We start from the raw sequence: 22,286 nt of genomic DNA on the forward strand, positions 1-22,286 counted from the left end.
CACCGTGTGTGACCATAACTATGAAAAAAAGTAGACCCAATAATACGACTGCTACCGTCATATAATTTTCTTGTACAGACTGTGATGTCTACAAACAGATTTAACATTTTCTGTCCTGGCAGATGTAAAGAGATACAGATGTGATGCTTTTGAGTATTATATAAAAAAAAAAAAAAACAACTCTCACATTAAAGGAAAAAAAGTGAGACGAATGACACTAATTGTCCTTTTATAGCATGTTTCAGGACTCCATTTAACTTCTTTAGAATTTAGATACAGTACTTTTAATGTCCATACAGTAGTTTCACACACTTCAACTGATGATCTGCCGCCTACAGCATCACACTGCTTGAATTCTCCTCTGAAAATAATAACGGGAGTTTCCTTTCATTCAAACAGGCACAGCTACTGTTGTATTACACTGTACACGTATACTGCATGAGAGCTTCATCCAATAGATACAATATGACCTTCCCTCGAACAATCCATTTCTAATTTATGAAGGGAGATGGCTAACGCTCTGAAGATGACAGCACACTTACTGCGCTAGTCATGAACCTCTTTGTTGTGGCTGCTGTTGCCAGGTTCTCAGACCACCTTGGTGTGGATTTGTGGATTCCATTTTAGTACAAGACAAGACGGTTTATTGTCACCTCGTCTACAGCCACTTCGTCTATTTTCCAATTGGTCTACTGGCATATCGTCTATTACCGATTAGTCTAATACCCATTTGGTCTACATCTCGTTTTGTCCAGTACCCATATTGTCTAATAGCCACTTTGCCTACTACCCGTATTGTCTAATACCCAACTCGTCTAAGGAGCATTTCGTCTACAAATCAATTGATCTAATAGCCAAATCGTCTACACTCACAATGTCTATTTGCCATGTCGTCTAATATTTATTTTGTCTACTACTAGTTAGTCTACTCCCACCTCGTCTACAAGTCATTCAGTCTACATTCACTTTGTCTAGTTATCATATCGTCCAACCCTAGTTTGTCCATACCCAATATGGTCTATACCCATCTGGTCTACTCCTAACTCGTCTACTCCCAATTGGTCTACTCCCAATTGGTCTACTCCCAACTGGTCTACTTCCAACTGGTCTACTCCCAATTGGTCTACTCCCAACTCGTCTACTCCCAATTGGTCTACTCCCAATTGGTCTACTCTCTACTTGTCTACTCCCAACTGGTCTACTCCCAATTGGTCTACTCCCAACTCGTCTACTCCCAACTCGTCTCCTCCCAATTGGTCTACTCCCAGCAACTCGTCTACTCCCAATTGGTGTACTCCCAACTGATATAGTTTTACTCTCAACAATTTACCCAAACTGATCATTTCCATCTGGTCATGCTTATAATGAATATACCACTTTGTCTAGTGTCCAGTCCGTCTCACTGTCATGAACTATTCATATTAAACCTGCCCTTGATTAGCACAAAAATCAATATTACTATTAGACTATTCTAGTTGTTAATTATTCCGCACATGCTGAATATAAAGACATACTAATCAATGGTGAGACATGACTATCCAGTCTACATTCTGGCCGTAAAATAACTAAATAATGATAAACTAGCTCAGTTACAATCCTCCATCACAAACGAATTGTCAGTCATACGTAACAGAATTACATTTCGACCGACCACCCCAGTCCACCCGTACCTCCATGTAGTTTGCAGGCACAAACCCTTGTTGGTCGTAGAGGAGTCTGCGCCAAGACTACTATATGCACCACTTCGGCACTGTCCCATAGGCCCTGTGTTGTAGCTTCTCCCAACAGCCTTTGAGTCCAGAAACACCTTTTCATGTTTATTAGGCAGAGCTTCATTCTGATAGGATTGTCATGGTAACCGTGATTGACATGATATGGGGGCCTGTCTGGCTAACCCCCACTGAGATAAAGGTCAACTGAGTAGAAAGCCAGATGGTGGTTTGAACTGTTATGTAACACCTCGGAATGTACTTTCTAGAGCAAGAAATGCTCCATTCTGTCTGCAATGAGAGATCTCCTTGCATGAGGAACCAAGGAACTATCCCAGCCATTCCCTTTCTGTTTATTCGTTTTCTTCTTTTCTCTCTTTTCAAGCTCTCACTAGATCTTTTTTCTTTCTGTCCGTCTGTCTACTCTTCATAATTACTGAATCATGTCAAGACCAACATGATTTTTCCCTCTATTTTCACCTTTCTCTCAATAAATCTCTTTATGAAAGAAATACTACAAAAGGCCTAAATCATTCTCTGTTTTTGTACATTGAAAATTCACTCCCCATTTGCATTAATAGCTGAACAAGTTTGTAGGTTTTTGTTGTGTTTTTTTTATATCAGTCTACCTTACATGTATAGTTTTCTTGGCCTCTGGCCGACATACTTATCCAATGTGTCATATAACTCCTTCTTTCATATTTCTATAATATTTCATGAAGGGCTATACAAGATTGTACAAAACTACTGATATGTCTATACGAGCCTAACCTTTATCTGTTTAAGAAAAAAAAAAGATAATAGCTATAATAAGCTTTTACATTGTATGTGACATTCTGATTTAATTGTGAATGCGAGTTTACATATATATAAAAACCCAAGTTAATTCACCTATTTATGCATGGTGCCTGCTTATCATGCATTTTATCAAATTCGCCTTCTTGGAAGTTTGAGATAAATCTACTAAGGCTTATTCATCTACAGTAATAGATTACTATACTTAATGATTTGGTGACTTTTCCCTTCAGGCCTACGTAATGTCTTGTCGTGCTATTGCTAATGCGTTGTACATGTACCAAAGCAAAATCTCAACGAAATAGTTTGCCAATAGGCCCATAGGAGCTGAGATATAAGATTAGCTTTAACCTGGATCAATCCATTCAAGTAAAAATCTGACACCAATGTCAAATTTATAATTGTCATGCATTCAAACTGTTTTAGCTGATGATTAGTCAATAAGTATGGTTCATGTATCTTACGAATAATGTGGATAATATTATAGAGCCTAATAACAAAGTTATGAATTTTTGAAGTTATAACTTGCTCTTTATCTAACTTTCCTCAAACGGTCACTGATGTGTTTATTGTTCTAATAATGTTGCTGAATTCTCTCAATCCACATGTATTTCAATGTGAACTTGACTTTTACGATATCATCAAAATATTTTTTGCGATTGTTTGATATTTCAATTAAACAGTTTTATGTTGTCATAAAGCCATGACCCTGATAACTGTAGTATTATATATGTTGTAATGCTTTTGGCTAATTTGGGGAGTAACAGAAAAGAGATTAGATATGTTTTGATGATATCGTAAAAGTAAGTACTGCGCAAGTTCACGTTGAAATCATGTGGATTGAGAGAATTCAGCAACATTATTAGAACATATCAGTGACAGTTTGAGCAAAATTAGAAAAAGAAAAAGTTATGAATTTTTGAAGTTTCTATAGCCAGGTCAAAATATCAAGGTCCCACACATAATGTGGGCTACATTGCCAAGGAATATACGCCCATTTTTTTTTTAACAGAGAATATTACAGTTTAAAGAACAATAGCCTACCTACATTTCTTTCAAAAACAACAACAGAAGTTCATTGAAATGTAAACAAACAAGCAAAAATGTGTTGCTCAGAAAATAATAAGAATGTACCACAGAGGACTGGCAGCAACAATACATGCAATACAGACTAGAACTATCACTAAATGTGATTAATACCCCATGGACCTCAAACTGAGGGAGTTAGGTCAATACACAATGCTTCTGTATGCTTTTTATCAGAAATAAAAAAGTTGCTACCATGGCAATGCGTTATTTAACATTGACAAAGATGTGTTTTTCAATATGCATATCTAAAATCTATAATGGTTTACCAAAATGTGCTAAATCTAAAGCTATAACAACATTCTCAAAACTGAGGAAAATAGCGTAAGCAATGTTTTTGTTTGATTGATTTTTATTCAAAAAGTTAATTATTTCTGTGGCAAATACTGTCTGTCCCTGACGAAAGAAGTGAATATTTTTTAATGAAAAATGCCGTTACAATGGCAACACGGATTTTCCATACTCCAAAGATTGAATTTAAGTATCAACATGCTATATAGTGGTCACATGTACCGAATATCAAATCAAATGTTCAAAGAATGAGGGAGTAAGCTCTAATATATATATATATATATATATATATATATATATATATATGTATATATATATATGTTTGTTGATAAGGTAGTCCACGTGTTGGCAAGATAAAAAGAAAAGTAACAAAGCTGCAACAAAGTTCATGCTGTATTCACCAACGGTTTATTTCTTCAACAGTATCAACACTTGAGAAAGGGCGGCGAGACGCTCGAAAATTTGTGTGAAGAAATAAACCGTTGGTGAATACAGCATGAACTTTGTTGCAGCTTTGTTACTTTTCTTTATATATATATATAATTATATATAATTATAATATAGAAAAAGGATGTTGCCATGGGATCCCATTGTTTGATATTGACGAAAGAAATACTTTGAGCAATTGAATTTGTATTGGTATTATGTGTCAAATCTCAAGTCAAATCCTACAAACTGCTGGGTTTAGCTATTAAAAATCAACTAACAATTTGTATGATGTTTAATTTTAAAAAAATGCTGTTATCACGTCAATACATTGACCAGCAATGACAAGAGATGAAGTTTGCATGTCTTCACTTTACAGTAGCGGCCACATATATGCGACATTTCAATTCTAATGCTCAATAAGTGAGGGAGTTAGATCAATCCACATAATTCTGTAATTGTAAGATAATACTCATGTCATGGCAACAGACAGACTGAAAACCACACACATACACACGCACACACACACACACACACACACAACTGTCTTGCTAAAATGAAATAGTTTAGTCTCTCAACTTGCAAATCAATTGTTCAAAAAGTGAGCAGTTTGTTCCACAAAATTTTGTATGTTTTTTTAAATGAAAATGCTGCTACCATGGCAAACACTGTTGACAATGACAAAAGCTAAAATTCTACAATGGCGGCCTCAATGTCATGTGCCAAATTTCAAGTCTAATGCTCAAAAATCGAGGGAGATACAAAGTGTAGGTCAGTTCATGTGATTTTGTATTTATCCATAAAAATATTGTTTAATGGAAAGAGGCATATTGAAAATTCTATATGTATCATATCTAAGTGTTGTCAAAAGTCGATTAGACATCACGGTCCGGATACATGGAACACTCTTCCTGAAGAGTTGAAACAGTGTGCCTCCTTGTTTTCATTCAAAGCAAACTTAAAGAAGCATATTTTATCACAGTATACTTCAAATACGAATTAAGCCCGAATAATTTATATGACTCATGTTGGTCTCCCGATAGTAGCAACATCGTAAGTCATTCCCTCTTCCAGCAAACCAATTTTATCATTCCAAATCCCAGCCTATCTGCCCCTGTGCACTCTCAAGCACTCGCACGCACATTCACCACCTTCACACATGAGAGTTTATTTTCCCCTGCTATCCTCGCAGCAGAATTTGTATTGTTTACCAATTTACCTACCTATCTTTTCCTCGGGCCGGCCATCTTTTCAAGCAATGCTTACAATGGCGGCCCTCTCCATTATCATTTCCTAAATATAATATTGTTATTGTAATCCCAGCTGCATAGACATGCATACTGTAATATCATTAATTTCCTTTTATATCATTGTTTATGCAAGTCAAACGACTCTGTTTCAAATATACTTTGTATATTTCCCATGTTCACGATTATTCAGTTTATGTATATTGATTTGCAGAAAATAAAGTATCTATCAAACAAACAAAACAAATAACATTAGGCCAACTATAGAGTGGTCATAATTCCCAAATTGCAACTCAAATCCAAAAATACAACTGAGCAAAAAGTTTGATCCACAAAATTGTAAATGATTCAAAAAAATATGAATGATGTTGTAAATCATGGCAAAACATTGGACGACAGTGACAAATATTACGTTGTTGCCAACATACTGCAGGTTCATTTCCAAAAAGCACTTAATTAGATTATTACAGCTATGACACAGTAGATTCAACTCATTTTGAGTGAACACATAACAACTAAGTATTAGCTCTTTCAGTGTTTTGCAATTAATAAAGATGGAAAAAAATTGATGGCAACCAGCAAATGATTTTAACTAGTATAGAATAGAGAATTGCAATCAATTGCAAGTTATGATCAACTGCAGCATCCAGGAGATTTTACATTGATATCTATCAGTATCACAAGTTTTAAAAGATGTATGGATACATACATTCACTCTGGAAATGTATTGTTTTATCAGACCAATGAATAGGGAGGAATTTACAGTGAATTTGAAACACTGTCGGAACTTACTAGGAGAGAGATCAAACTAGGGAGAGAAGTTATACAGAAGACCATCTCTGACTCCACTTATTAAAAATTCCTCCTGGAAGTAGAAAACCTCTTAGAAGTAAAATGTTTTTCTGGGTCTGGTTCCTGCATAGGCACAAGAACTGTTCTTTGCTTTTCAGCATTGATTTTCTCAAAATTAAGGTTTCATTCAGAACCTACACATAATGAAATTCAAGGGTATCAATTTTAGATTGTCATATACACTAGGTTGGTATACACTTACAATGAACCTAGGTTTGTGTTAGGGCCCATGAGTACATAGTATACCAGCGAGAAAAAGAAAACAAGTAGGTGTTAAAGGATGGTAATTTTGGTTGAGATGATGATTCAGCTTTTGACATTTTGCAAGATAGAAAGTACTCGAGATATTATTATCAAACAGAAGTTAAAATTCTATTTGATGAAAGTCGGATTTGGAAATATCCAAAAACAAAGTAAAGCAAGGTGGTCCATATAAAAGAAATTTCCCACATTTCATTAGGACCACTCTGTTTTGGGATATCTCGACCATCTCAAATTTGATTTTCGTCTCTTAGAATAATATGTAAGCTCTTTTGATAAGGGGAATCTCATGAATTGTTGCAAAAAGTTATAACATGCCTTGAAATCTTGTTCAGAATAGTAAATAATGCCCCCAAAATATCTCATTACATTTTAGTCATTTCATGGTTTACACGTGAATGAATCCACATATATCTGCATAATATATTACTGGTTTACAGAAGAGCCAGATTAAGGGGGAAAGATGACAATACGGACTACTGTGCAGAGTAGGAAGAAAAGGTCACCTGATACACCCCTTGGAATTTGGTGCACTGGTATAAGGGTTGTCTGACCAGGGAGGTCACCTCCCTGGTCTGACCAGTGTTGTTTTTATTTCACCCATGGACTGGTGATATCTGCCTAATCTGCCTTTCTAATTATCCAGTTACTGGGTGCTGCCAGACAAGTCCCAAGAGATGGTGATGGACATTGGAAAGCAACCAATCACATGGGTGGAGTTTGATTTTCACCGTGAGAAACTGATTTTAGAAGTCTGTACAAACCCTTGTTGGGAGAGGCTGCAGTGCAGTGGTACGTGTATAATTAGTCTTGGCACATGCAGACTCCTATTACGACCAACAAGGGTTTGTGCCTGCAAACTAACCTCCATGCGCGTTCATGCATGCATGCAGCGATCTTGGCGGGATGCGATTTTTTTTTGAAATTGCCAATTGTGTCACTTGAGCAAAGACTATCAGTGTGCTGGCTGGTTTTTGTACGCATGCGCGTGGACTTCGTTAGGTTCCTCGCGAAACGTGTATTGAGTACATTGCAGGCTAGTAAATTATTCATCTCAGTAGTAGCTATATATTGTACATGAATCATATTTTTGTGCATATGTTTCAACCTTTTTTGTGCATTTAACCGTTTACATACATCAGTACGTGGCAGACAGAATAAAGAATACTGATAATGTACTTCTAAAGTGTTCATTTTCATTTTTACCATACTTATGATTGTGTATCAAAGTTGAATGGATGGAGTGTTGGAGTTTGGACATATAAATGCTGCATGATTGCTTCTGATATAAATTACACATCCACCACAAAAATAACACAGCAAGTTTTTCACACTGTGACATTATCTTTTTTTCCTAAAAAAGTGTCATAATTAGAACATAAAAATTTAAAATTCAAATGGGGCACCAAGAGTGTTCAACCTATTTCACTGGGAAAAAAGAAACTGGATGAAGTAGACTTAAATAACAAAAAAAAAACTATAACTAGTAGTAGACCAGTTGGGAGTAGACTAGTTGGTAGTAGACGAGTTGGCAGTAGACGAGTTGGGTGTAGACTAGTTGGGAGTAGACGAGTTGGGAGTAGACCAATTGGGAGTAGACGAGTTGGGAGTAGACCAATTGGGAGTAGACGAGTTGGGAGTAGACGAGTTGGGAGTAGACCAATTGGGAGTAGACGAGTTGGGAGTAGACCAATTGGGAGTAGACGAGTTGGGAGTAGACCAATTGGGAGTAGACGAGTTGGGTGTAGACGAGTTGGGAGTAGACCAATTGGGAGTAGACGAGTTGGGAGTAGACTGACTGGTTATTAGACTAATTGACTATTAGACAAGGTGGTTGTAGACTAATTGGCTATTAGACAAAATGAAGTGTAGACTATTTTATTCATAGACCTAATGATTAATAGACGAAATGGTCAATAGACATAATGGGTGTTAGACGAAATGTGACTTAGACAAATTGGACTATAGATAAAATGGCTAGTAGACGAAATGACAATTAGACTAATTGGCATATAGACAAAATGGTTGGTAGACGAGTTGGTAGTAGACGAAGTGGGTTTAGACGAGATGGCATTAGACTAGGTGGACAGTGGACAGGGTGGGTGTAGACGAGGTGCCAATTTACCGACAAGACATGCCTCTAGAGTTTTTATTGTACAAGTGCAGATATTCCCATATTACTTTCATGATCATCATTGTCACTTTCATTACCCCCATCATATCATTAGTAGTATAATCAGTAGAAGTAATGGTATTCTTATCAACATCATTATTATCAGTTATGAATTATAATCATTATAAGATCATTATTAGGTTGCAATGTTGTTATGATTGATTAGCATAGTCAGTTTCGGGATATCTACATTTGTAGTCATATGTAGCTCCGTACACTGATATACCTAGGTACTGCTAAAAAATTTGCAAAATCCAGGCAAACTGAACACCACTTTCATACACTGCACCTTGCATTGCCATCAAGAGAACAAGTTATCACTCCTACCAAAGACTTTGAAAATGGTGCTTACTACAACTAGTATTTCTGACTTTGAGCAAGAATTAAAATTGCAGGATTGGCTTTACTTAAAATCATATAGAACCATAAATCAAACAAAGAAAGCTTAAATGAAAGATGAGAGGGCCATAAAAATGTTCCTTACACATGTATCTACTTTTGCATTTGAACAGATTAATTTCATTCAAACAAGCTGCCAGAAATGACCATAGTGAAGATACAGTCAACCTTACCTACATGTGTAATTGTTGAATCTATTTGGACTAAAGAAATAGCTTAGACTTGAGAAAATTCCACTTATGAAGAATTAAAATCAAGAGAATAAAAAGAGAAGAGGACTGGAAAAGACCTTCAACTTAGGCGAATCACAAATGCAAGGGCGACCTTATAGGGGAAATCCGAAACTAGTCTGATAAAAAAGAGCAAAATGTTACCAGTTCAACAGTAAAAATTTTGACTGAAATTGGATGAAAAATAAGGAAGTTACATGTATGAAATTTTGAAGTTTTGCTTATTTCTGCAAAGCAGTTTGTATACAGTGGATATATGAATATAGTATGCAAATGAGTGAGCTGACCATGTCATAACCTCACAATTTTCCATTGATCATGTACAACTACACAAAAATGACAAAAATTCAATGTTTCTGTGACTGAAATCTGGAACATGACGTTATTCCTGGTTGAATACCTTCAGAATAGTGATCAGTTAGATATATGAGGATTTGAATCTCAGGTATAATTGCGTTTGAATGAAAAACTGGAAATTGCACAATCTTATGTACAAATATGGCAAGTTGCGAGGGAATGACATGCTCACTTTGTCATTTGCATTACATTCATATTGACCGTTCAAGAACTTTTCCTAAAAAATTAGCAAAACTTCAAAATGTCATAACTTCTTTATTTTTCACCCGATTTCGATCAAAATTATACCGTTGAACTCAAAATATTTTACTCTTTGTTTTCAGACTACAGTAACTTATATTTGGACTGAATTTCCCCTTTAAGCCAGGCTGGCTATATTTTGAGGTCATAAAACTACGAGCTAATGTGGGATGACTAGAAGGTTCCTTGGTATAACAAATAAACTATGATGCTCTTTATCATTGGTAATAAAAAACACAATCAAGTGAAATGCTGATTGGGTTTGTTGCTCAACTATGGAAGAAGGTCACATTCTAGGTACAGTATATCACATGCGAATTTATGAAGTACAGTGTATATTTGTTTAAAAGATGTTTGTATTTGCAGTCAAAACATAAAACATACACAACATACATTTTTGTATCATATGAAAGGATAGTCATAGTCTCTTATTGCTCCTTTATCCCCCATGCTCCCCAAATCCAGGGACTTATTAGATAATTTTGGGAAGGTTATAATTCCATTAAATTGTACAAGAGTTTATGTTGGAACTACAGGACTGAAGTGAGAAAAGAATATCATCCACACAATCAAGTCCCCCTGATAGTGCACTTTGCAATTAATTTCAGACATCACTGCAATCAGTGTTTGGTTTTGACATATGGATTTCCACAAGAAGGGTTCATAGAATGATGATTTTGTTATTCGTACCTACATGTAATGGATCAGATAATCAGTGGGCATGAGATTTCCAAAAAAAGCATTTGTCAAGGAGACAGAGACACAAACAACATTCCGAGTAAAACGTACAAACTGACAGAGCTACAACCCGAGGAAAAAGTGCTCAAGTACACACAATGTGATCTCAGTAGATGTGTGCCATTGCCCGATTACGGTATTGTTCTTATATCATAATACATGTATGAGCAGTCAGGCTTGACAAATGACAGCTTTAATGTTATAAATGCTCCAGTGTTTTTTGATTGTCTACAATGTGGCATGAACTACCGCATAATTCATGACTTCCTAATGCTGACGTTTTGTGCCGCCCCTGCAATCAGATCCAAACAGCTTTGTAACTCAACAAGACTCCTACAGCTACATGGAACAAGTCAGACATTTGGTTATGAAATTTCTACTTTTAAGCACAAATTCCTCATGCTTGGTATTTAAACAGATTCTGCAGATTGGAAATATTTGCATCATACAGTACAGCTTGGGGTACAGTGAAACCCCATTATAACTAGGTTCGTGGGACCGGCGATAATACCTCGTTACAACTGTACACATCAAAAACACAGAAAAACATAAGCACGACATCATAATATACCCATCAATCAAACTTTAGAACATCCTTTGTGTTGTTGTTACACAATTATGGATCATTATTATTAGACAATAAAGGGAAATTATTTGTGACTTGATGTAAAAAAAAAAAGAGATGAAAAATAAAATAGGAGTTGAAATGCGTAAATTCTTAATTTTTCTTCCAAAAATCTCTTCGCATAATAGTTGCACATTATGTTCTTGAGAAGTAGGCCTATTCGGCAGAATCATATTCGTGATTCTTTCTACACCTACTGTATGTCTTCCTCTTGTATTGAACCATTCTGAAAGAATGATGTTTTTTCGTTTGTGAAATACAGTGTACAGTGTAAAAAAATGACAATGAACAAAATCAGATTGTATGCAAAACGCAGTTCGAAATAGAGTAACATACATGCACTGTTTATCTAACTTGCGAGGTATGTTACGCTGTTGGTGCCCAGCGGGAATGCGATGATTTCATGAATCATTTCGGCTGTAATCCTACAAAATGTATGATCGTTGCGACTGAAGGGATTGAAAAATGTGTTCTTTATTTTCTTCCGAAAATCTCTTGGCGTTTTGTACACCCGTTCTTGAAAAATATGCGAAAAGGTTGAATTTAGAAGGTTGTGATCCTTTTTCAGCAAATCTGTACTTCATAGACCATTCTGAAAGAAAGAAAAATCATTGTGAAATGCAGTGTTAAATGATAATGAACAAACCCATGCAGATCTAGATTCTGCGTTTGTTTCTTTTTCTGAACACCGACTTAATTAAGTAGAATGTAATGCGCTATTTTTACACTACTGTCACCCAGCGGGATCGCGATAATTTCATTAACCATTTCGGCTTTAATCATGCACACTCATAAGATATCCATAATTATTATAATTTGTTACATGATAATGAACAAACCCAGATCTCGGCTCAAAATGTTAAATGCGTTTGTTTCTTTTTCTAAATACTGACTCAATTAAGTAGATTAACATGCGTTATTCAACTATTTTTACGCTACTGTCACCCGGCAGGATCGCTTTGATTTCATTAATTATTTTGGCTTTAATCATACACTCATATTTACTAGCCAGCAAAACAACTGGAAGTCGAACTAAAAATGGAAAGGATATAATGATGAGTTGCACACGTATTCCAATTGTCCATTTTGGCCATGAGTGTCGCTACATGAAAAGTTTTTGAATGCGTTTTTTTTTTCGTTGCGGTGCGATGACTTGATATCACGCACGCGTATCTTGCGAAAAATAACAATAGTAGGAACACCGGTAGGTATTTCTGTGTCTTATCGCGTGGTTTAGAAGAAAATATGAACGGTACTCTGCAAAATGGGAAAGAGACATGGATAGCGTGAATTCGGTTTTCAATGTTTCATTTGTCGCGTTTGAAAGCGGCAAGTCAAGAAATGGAACCTCGCGAAAAAGAAAATGGAATGATTATGTTCAATAACTTTTAGGAACATCGGAAGGTAATCCTGTTGCTTACTAGTATGGCATGGTTTAGAAGTAACATGGAAGGAACGGCACTCGATTATTCGTCACTGATAATGGGCGGTAAAGAAGGATAACGGCGGGACTGAAACATGTTTGTTTCCGACTCTTCCTGCTTCAGGTAGTGCATGTAGAGAGACGGCATGGGGATTGTATACATCCACAGTGCACTTGTGTGTGTTACTGCCTTCAGCAGACTCTGTAAAACGGGGATAGTGTGAATTCACTTTTCAATGTTTCGTTTGTCACGTATTTGAAAATGGCAGGTCAAGAAATGGAACCTTGTTGTATCGGATCAAATTGCTTATGTTTTTCTTTATCATGACGCACCAAAAATGTCCTCGTAATAACCGGAATCTCATTATAACCGAACTCGATATAACCGATTCGTTCTGCCACAGGTATAGACGCAAAGAAAAACGGGACCGACACGATCACCTCGTTATAAGCGGTTCCTCATTATAATCGAACTTGTTGTATAACGGTGTTTCACTGTACTACCCATATGCAAAGCATTATTGTAGAGCCCTGTCACAGATGCATTATGAGATAGCTTGGTAGCACTGTCAGTTCCAGATGTCTGGCTCATGTCTTCATCCACATACAATAAAATGCAATTAATGCACACATTGCATTCATTACTACAATTTGTACTCTTTACCTCAGTTTGAATTTGGCACAAAAAGAGCTCAAAGGTTTTCAATTTGATTGATTTGCGACCATTAGAGTTATGGGTCATCACTATGATGCTGCAATGGACTGGTCACACGACAAGCAGAGATAATCTTCAAAAATATCCCTGGATGAAAGATGAAGCGTGGGTTGATTGGTTAGTAAGCCTTACCCCAAGGTGTTTCTTTCTCCACTCGTCCCAGTCACAGGGCTCAGTGAATGAATTAATAAACTAGAAAAGCATTCTGAGAGCGCAGACCTCCGCCAAGCATGCAAATCACTTTCACCACTGATCTTGTTCTTCCGTAGAGATGTCAGTGATTTCCACCCATACGTACAAATACGTATGGGTGGAAATCATAGCATTGTGTGCTGAAAGTTGCCAGATTTCCCAATATAGAAGCCTTTGTTACGTCATAAACACTCAGCTGCACGGCGCGCCTCACCCCAGCAGAAACTACTGTAGAGCATGCACTTTAGTCCCCGCAGGCAAACCTCAAATACGCGCAGCCTGAACTCCCTAGTTCACTGACCCTACCTGCCAAAATATCAAAAATCCTTCATAAATTCCCCCCAAATTTTTGGATCACTACCAAAAGTTAATCGTTTGGTACTTGTGTCATTCTCAACCTTTCCTGCAAGTTTCATCCCAATCCGTTCACTACTTTTTGAGTTATTTTGCACACGGACAAACTAACTAACAAACGAACTACGTGTAACTAACTAACAAACCAACGGTAACAAAAACATAACCTCCTCCCTTGGCGGAGGTAATAAATGAATGAATATTAACACTTTACTAGCATGTTTATGATGCTTTCACAGCCCAGTGGTACCATGTTACAGTTGTAGTTTCTGTGGGCATTCCTCTCAAGTCCAAAATGCTTTCAGCCTAGGAACTGACAAGTTACAAATGGAAGTCATAAAAATAAAAAAGATAACACAGCAATAACAGAAAAAACAACAACACAAAAGCTAAAGTCAACGCTACATTTAGTATACATGCTAAATTTGGTACATTGCAATCGCGATGTAGTACATCCCCACAGCTGTTAGCTTCACGGTATGCAATGTGTACATATTGCTCTCGCGTGTATTCAATGTTGTTAATAGCGCGCCAGTCTTCGAGTGAGATTCAGCCTAAATCTGACTCCACTTTGGTGCCGAGCCACTCCTCAATGCATTTAACAGGGCTGGGTGGGATGCATTTTAGTTTAGGCAGTGTACAACCAGGAACAGAGCATTCAATCATTGGTCAAGGTACATGGTGTACACTGTGCATTGCTGGTACCATGCACAACAAATTTGTCATAATACTGTACAGTACAGAACTAGTGTAAAATATAAAATGTGCAGGTGTACATAGTAACCTTATCATAAAAGAAGAACAATTATTTAGAAAAAAATAAAAAAATCACATAAAAAGACATCAAACCAGGGCATATCCATCAGGTTCAATCAAGTTTTACATACCCCCCCCCCCCCAAAAAAAAAGTTACTATTAAAGCTATGCAAGTATTCAAGGTGCAACAGCTGGACCTACAGTCAGGACAGTTTCTGCTAGGGTGATATGAAGGGACTGTACAGTACTGGTTGAGGCAAGGATTCAGCTTGTAACATTTTACGAGATATTTAGAAACTACTCAATGAAATGTTAAACAGCATACAATTCTAAGGGGGATCAAAAGTTTATTTGATGAAAACCGGTTTTGAAAAGACGGAGATACTGTATCTAAAAACAAGGGAAAGCAAAAAGATCCTAATAAAAGCCGTAGCCTGTCAATTTGATTAGGATCACCTCTTGGATATATCTCAGCCATTTCAAGACCATTTTTTATCTATATATTTTATATTGAATCCTTCTTGAGATTACATGCTCTTTCATATTTCATAGGAGGTTTGTCATTATCTCGCCAAAAATGTTGAAAACCTGAATCCTCACCTCAACCAGTACTGTACAGTCCCTTTAAACACAACATGTACAATGTGCTTTACCCACTGTCTTCATTATACAGTGTACAGTCACACTGCATGCACAACTTTGTATGTGATATATCTGCTCTTTGAAGATGAGAAGCTGTCTTTGTCAATGCTTTTTAATGAAAGTAATTACAGAGTCATGAAGACATTCACTTTTTTTTTAGTCAAGTATCAGCAGAAGTCATAAACAAGCTCACAGTGTACTCATGCCTTTATGTAAATGTTTGTGAAGATAGTGAGATTCTACTAACTTTAAATTTCATTGAATGCTTTGGACCACTTTTAACGATGACCAAGACATGTACCAGTTAGAATATCACATAACCACAACAAGTCTATTGAAAGCTGGAATTACAATCACAAGTTGTCACTCTAAGCTGTTCAAGCTTGTTTTGTTGTACCATGCCAAAACATATCATGTATGTTCTACGCTGAATGACAGGACCTCCCAATAAGGCTTTACTTCAGTGACGTACAATATATGAATACTCCTACATTGCAATTTCTATAAAATTCTACAACAAATCTTTCCCTTATCATTATGTGGAATCTGAGATAGCAAAAAAAAAAAAAAGAAAAAAAAAAAAAAGAGCATTAGTGAAGCACTCACTTACAGGTATGAAAAAAAAATTAGACAATGTTTAATTGTATGAAACTTTTTTTTTCTTTCGCAAATTTCATGTGCCATTTTTCCACCAAAAGCAATATTTATATAACATGAAAAGAGCACTGTAGTTCTCCCATAACTGAAAGGTATGGAGCACACTATTTTTCTTAGCATACATTGTATCTCAGCACCTAGTGAAGGAACATATAATTTTACACAAAGATTAAGATTTTTTTTTTGTATGTTTTCTTAACTTATATTGCATACTGTAAGTTTCATGTTGCTTCCATAACATCTCAAATCATTGCAGAGTTCCTATCTTGAGAGGGACATTAATATTCAAATACTAAGTATTCATATTTTAAAAAAAAATATATATATTGTCTGACTTTCCTTAAACTTTCACCGTTTCAATAATCTTTCAGCATATACTGAATTATACAATTTTAACACGAGGTGCAAGAAAGTTCATGTTTTGTCAAAAGTGAAGGGTAGAGTCAGATGAATAATTTCTTTGACCTATACACCCAGTGATCATACTGGGTCATGTGGCCTGTTACAAATATTTGCAAGGGTAGCTGGCACAGCATGGCTTTAGTTAGATCTGTGACGGCCTATGGACACTGTCTATATTGCAATACTAAAAATCATCCCCTAAATTTTAGATAATAAACTGTATGCCTTTAAATATTAGACCCTTTCATTCAAAATATCAAAGAGGTTAATCAGGTAGAATCAGCCAAATTTAATGGTACAATGCTAGCTTGACTGTAGCCAAGATAATTCATTTGAATGATTCAAAGGTATGCTCTATTCTGAAAATGTGCAATCATATAAAAATTGTATGTACAACCCATCAGTAAGGAGATAATGTATCAGCAGGGCTCGACATTCGCGGCGGCTCTGGGCTACTAAAAAGTAATGCTGAGCGACCAAATTTCCAATCTTGGTTTGGTATCCAACATAATTACTTGTACAAGTTGTAGTCTCATGTATGGGTGTGTGCATGTGTGCGTGTCTGTGTGTATGTACAGATTGTATGTGCATAAAATTGAGTTATACCACACCACGCCAAGTCACGCATGTGTCTCACTAACACACATGGGTCTGCACACCATTTTTCATGCACATAGGTTTAGATCTGTAGGTTTAGTGTGAGACCTAAATCGCTGGACATCACCTACTGTATGTACTCAACAATAGCATGCGAGTGGCGTGGTGGTGTATATTGTACTAGCAAGCCACACACATACCTTACAAAATACAAAGTAAGGAGAAAAACATTACATGTAGGAAACATAGCAGTAGCAAGGCCAATCCTAAAAACTGTTCAATGGTTCCTTACACTTAGAAATTAGAAATATGCTTAGAAAGCAATATTCAAACATTATTTCTGCACAGAGTGGAAGTGGGGGGGGGGGGGGGGTAACACATCAAGTCACATGGTTCAAACAATGGGCTTCTTCCCAAAATATCTATAGTAGATCTAGACTCTTCATCTACCTTTTAGTTTCCTTTTTAACCCTTTCGTGACCAACAGCCCGTTAACTTACTGGGCTCCACACTCCAAATTCCTCATTCAGCCAATAAAACTCCTTCCACTCAAATTCATCGCAAGCCCTGACTCGCTGTGGTTCGTGAGTATAACGTAATTACGTGTGAGTCTATGGGAGAGCTGCAGTACTGCAAGTTTAGCTACTATCAATTCTGATTTTCTAGACTAATATTTATTTTTCTATAATCTCTAGAATAAAATAAAGCCGATAGTGTGAAAATATGATTACCGTAGTTATGGGTAAACTCAGCCTAGCGGGTTAACTCGGCCCCCAGTGCGCGCGTTGCAAGTGGCAGAGTTTACCCATAACTATGGTATCAGAGAAAATCTCTACAGGAAGATTTCTCATTCCTGGTTTCTGAGAAGATGTATTCTCGACTTGAAAAGCACTTTGCATTGAGCACACTGCTACACAAATGTAGATAGTGGTCCTGGCAGATGGGTCTCAGGGATGCCAAGTTCAAAAACATTTTATGAGTGAGATTTTCATGACTCGGCATCTCGGCATGCGAATGTGCGCGCGAGCGAGGGTGTGGGAGGGGTTCCCCCCCCCCCCCATGGCCTCCCACGGTAGGGAGCTTTTACAATTTTTAGCTCTTAATGGTGCGATCAGGTGCATACTTAAGTGACTATTTTTTACTTATTCTGAAAGACAAAAGGGAAATATACCTTCAATTGCAACTATCACTTTAATCTTTTGAGCTATGCTCATTATTATAGGCCCAAGTTGCAGACTTCGCCAGATGCGTGAGAAAAATGGGTGCCATGCGTGAGATCGTGAGATGGCCCCTAAATGCTTGAGTCTCACGCAGAATGCGTGAGACTTGGTACAATGTAGCTCTGGGGTCTGCACAATAGAATGTGGTCGCAAAAGGGTTAATATTACTCAACTCCCAACTTATTGAATACAAGTAACATCATGACCTGGGGCCCGTTTCATAAAACTTGTCATCAGTGACAAGTTGTCATAGATGTGACAAGCTACTGAAATCCTAGCATCTGATTGGCTGAGAGCAAATTTGTCATAGAAATGTGGCAGTTGTCACTGATTGATAACAAGTTTTATGAAATGGGCCCCAGATTGTATACAAGATCTATCTAGTATCTAGTATAGAAATAGCGCACGGCACGGAGTGCGATAGTGTAAGTGCAGTGCACGCGAGGTTTCTTTAGATTGGTAATTGGTGCCACCTCAGTGTACGAGCCGCTAGGCGAGTACGCAGTGCGCACCATCTGAAGAAACCGAGCGTCCACTGCACTTACATTGTCGCACAACGGAACAAGTGTGCTATTTCTTTTATAAAATAGCGGTTTTCGATGTATAACCCCCCCTAAAAAAATAGAAACAGCATTATACACAATGAATGATAGACAAATTTCGGCAACACAATAACGCCAGGTAACCGCAGTCTAAAGGCGGCCTCACACTGCGATTCTTGCGATACGATGTCATGTAGCATCGCAAGCGTTCAGTACATTTAATTACGTTAGATGAATGAAACCTGAACTCAACGCATCCCTGCAACTTCACGTGCGTGGTACCACTTTTTTTGCGCGACATCTGCACTCCCGTGCAGTGTGCAAAAAAAGTTGAATGCCACGTGACGCGTTTTGACCAATTACCACGCTTGAAATCCGCTAGCTATTTCATAAATTGTTAGATACAGTGCACAACATTCAAATGAACATAGGTAAAAAAAATTCCGGTTACAAGATAGAAATTCAGGCCCCAACATTATTCACTCTCGTTTTTTATTTGTCCGGTTAAAACAAAATTTCGATTTATATAGCTTTTTATTATAGGTCTATTCCATAGAAACTGCTCTATACGAAAGAAACCTAGACTCTGTTAGATGTCTACCAGTCCTGAGGACTTTGCTATCAAATTTCACGGGAATCAACTGAAATAGTAATAGATCTCGACAGTCCGAATGCAGTTTTAACTGTCACAAACAGTAATTTGCTCATGTTATGTTGGAGAGTATAACTGGAACTTACACTAGAGACAGAGACAGAGTCAAGAAAATGACAAGACATGCACAGAAGACTTGGGTGTTGGATTGGAATTGGATTTCATGAACAGTTATCCTAAGTAGTAGTGACATAAAATTAAATTTTGGGGCCTACGCTACGCACACTGTTTTCACTATTTTTTCTGTTTTGCATTATCATAATTCTTCTTTTCTCTTACCCCCATTCAACAACATGGGACTCATAGTCCCAATATTCTCTCGGTCTGTGTGAGTTTACATCAGCATAAACTCTTGCTCTGCTCATACTGGTCATCTTGGAGTTGGGTTTTGATTCCACTAAATTCGCCACACTGGAGCTTACACTGTGCCCAAACAAGTGAGGCACGAACGGCGCTGGATTGAATAAATTGCGACCAACTCTTGCAGTTGGATCCACTGGAGAGCTCGACACTCGTGACGATGTACTACCTCTGAGAAGCTTTTTAGCTCCCCGAGAAGCACAAAGGATCGGTTGACGCAAAATGATCCACTCAAATCGCGCCCCAGATGAAGAATTATATGAAGATTCACACGACTTAGTAACTTTCCTTCCTCCGACTTTCGGGGCCGCCTCGTGCTCAGACAGAGTCAATGCACTGCCCCCTCTCTGTCTGTGCAAGTGTAGAGAAGCAGTTCTGTACAGAAAATACACAGGACAATCACACCCCGCCTTTACAGAACAATAATTTCAGCACAATATTCAGTCATGGTACGGCACTGCTGGTCACAGGGTGTCGAAAGTTCACCACTTCAGCATTTCAATATCAAGTATTTAATGCTCCGTTTTGATCAAAGTTGCTGGCAAACAGTACAGTGTCATCAATATTGTGGAAGAAATTCGCAGCTTTATCACAAGATGGCGAGAGATGACCTCAACGTACCCGACAGCACCTCCATCATGAAAAAATTGCATTTACTAGTAGTTAGCGAGTCGATCAGGGTTTGCGCGCGCGAGCGTCTCCCTGCGCGAGGCCGCCCAACTAGCTCTCAATATTTGCATTCATAGTGCACTGAATGCAGTGAGATTCAATAGCGCGGCATGGCTTGGCCGCCGGATACACGTACGTTATTACGTGAAATCGTAGAGGTATGTGTAAAACTTACTAGTACTTGGTACAGGTACCATTGCAGTACAAAAGTCTGTATCTCGGATGCTTTGAATGATAAACAACCGTGCATGCTACTTTTTTTTTCTTTCGGTCTTAGTAATTGCGATATTTAGTGTATGATTATTATTGTGGTAGACTAATCCTTCCTTAATTATTCTCGTGGTACAAAATCAGCGTACATGGAGAGCAAAGCGGCAAGTTTTTCTATTAGCCTTGCGATATACGCCAGTACTCCTAATCTAGTCTCTTTTCTTTCTCGTGATACCGCTTTGTCTCTCTCTTTTTTTTCTTTCTTTCTAGGGGCTCGAACAGAAAGATATATAATCAATAGAGTAACAAAAAGGAAGCAGAAATTCAAAAGCAGATATAGAGATTAGAGAGAACATAAACTTATTCTTCTATTCATGAAAGGCACAAGACGAGGATTTTCTGGCTAAACAAAGCTCCTCATATTAAAAGAAGAATAAAAACAAACTCACAAAAACAACAAGAGACAAACAAACAAACAAACAAAAACAAACATTAAAACTTAAGATAGCGTTCAATAGCTGTAAAAAAATAGTATTGTCTTATACGATCTACAAAGAACGAGGTGGGATTTAAAGCTCCGGGATCCGGGGTTGAAAAACTTGATTTTGGTCCGGGTCGCGTGCGGGTCATCCCTTCACAGCAGCCTCTTTGGGTGCCCCCCCCCCCCCCCCCCCCATCCCTCCGTGTCTTGTGGCTACCTAGTGCACTCCCGTTATAACGAACACGTTTTTAACGAAATTCCGGTTACAACGAAGTGAAGAATTCAGGTCGCAACGTTATTCGATTTATGCATTTTTTTTTTTATTTATTCGGTTATAACGACATTTCGATATAACGAAAGAAAACTGCCGGTCCCTATCGAGGACTTCGTTATGAAGGGAGTCCACTGTCTTTTGTAAAGCGCACATGTTCACATTTCTGTCACTAAATTCTGTGTTCATAATACATGGCACTTCAGAAAAGATTGGAAAAATCACAATTCAGTATGCAAACATGACAACAGGGGCAGGGAAGAAGACAAAAAAAAAACACCCTCAAAAACAAACAAACAAACAAACAAACAAACACATACCAGATAACGAACACATTTCTTTTTTTTTGTCTGAACATTATGGATTGCAGTTACCCTCATTGTGAGAGGAACGAAATATACGTTTGATTTTAAGTTTGGATTTGAATATTTCTGCGTATGCCGCAGTTGACATGCAGTTGGCGTAACTGAATAGGTATTTGATTCCACAGTTTTGGTCCTATAACGGAGAAAGCACGACCCCCTCATCCTTTTTTATTCTGGGTGTTTGCATGGAGTAACAGTGCATGCATCTGATGATGAACGTATAGACTTCGCATCGGGTTGTATTTGGGGATATAGAGTCAGGCATGCAGGTCGATGCGGCGGAAAGAAAGTGAACTGACTGGAATGATGTATACCAATAGAAGAAATGTTAAGGGACAAGTTCACCTTC

General features: G+C 37.5%; 1 protein-coding gene across 1 annotated transcript in view; it reads right to left on the reverse strand.

The window, feature by feature from the left end:
- LOC139737198 (casein kinase II subunit alpha) overlaps window positions 1-20,584 on the reverse strand; it is a 48,065-nt gene extending 27,481 nt beyond the window's left edge. The window contains exon 1 of the mRNA XM_071647878.1: window positions 19,861-20,584. Coding sequence (XP_071503979.1) covers window positions 19,861-19,955 — 95 coding nt within the window. The 5' untranslated portion in view covers window positions 19,956-20,584. The remainder of the gene's footprint in view (window positions 1-19,860) is intronic.
- Between the last annotated feature and the right edge of the window lie 1,702 nt (window positions 20,585-22,286).

The sequence above is a fragment of the Diadema antillarum genome, unplaced genomic scaffold, assembly GCF_040938485.1.
Source record: "Diadema antillarum isolate AM-2024a unplaced genomic scaffold, OU_Dant_1.0 scf00000028, whole genome shotgun sequence".
NCBI classification, from domain to species: Eukaryota; Metazoa; Echinodermata; class Echinoidea; order Diadematoida; family Diadematidae; genus Diadema; species Diadema antillarum.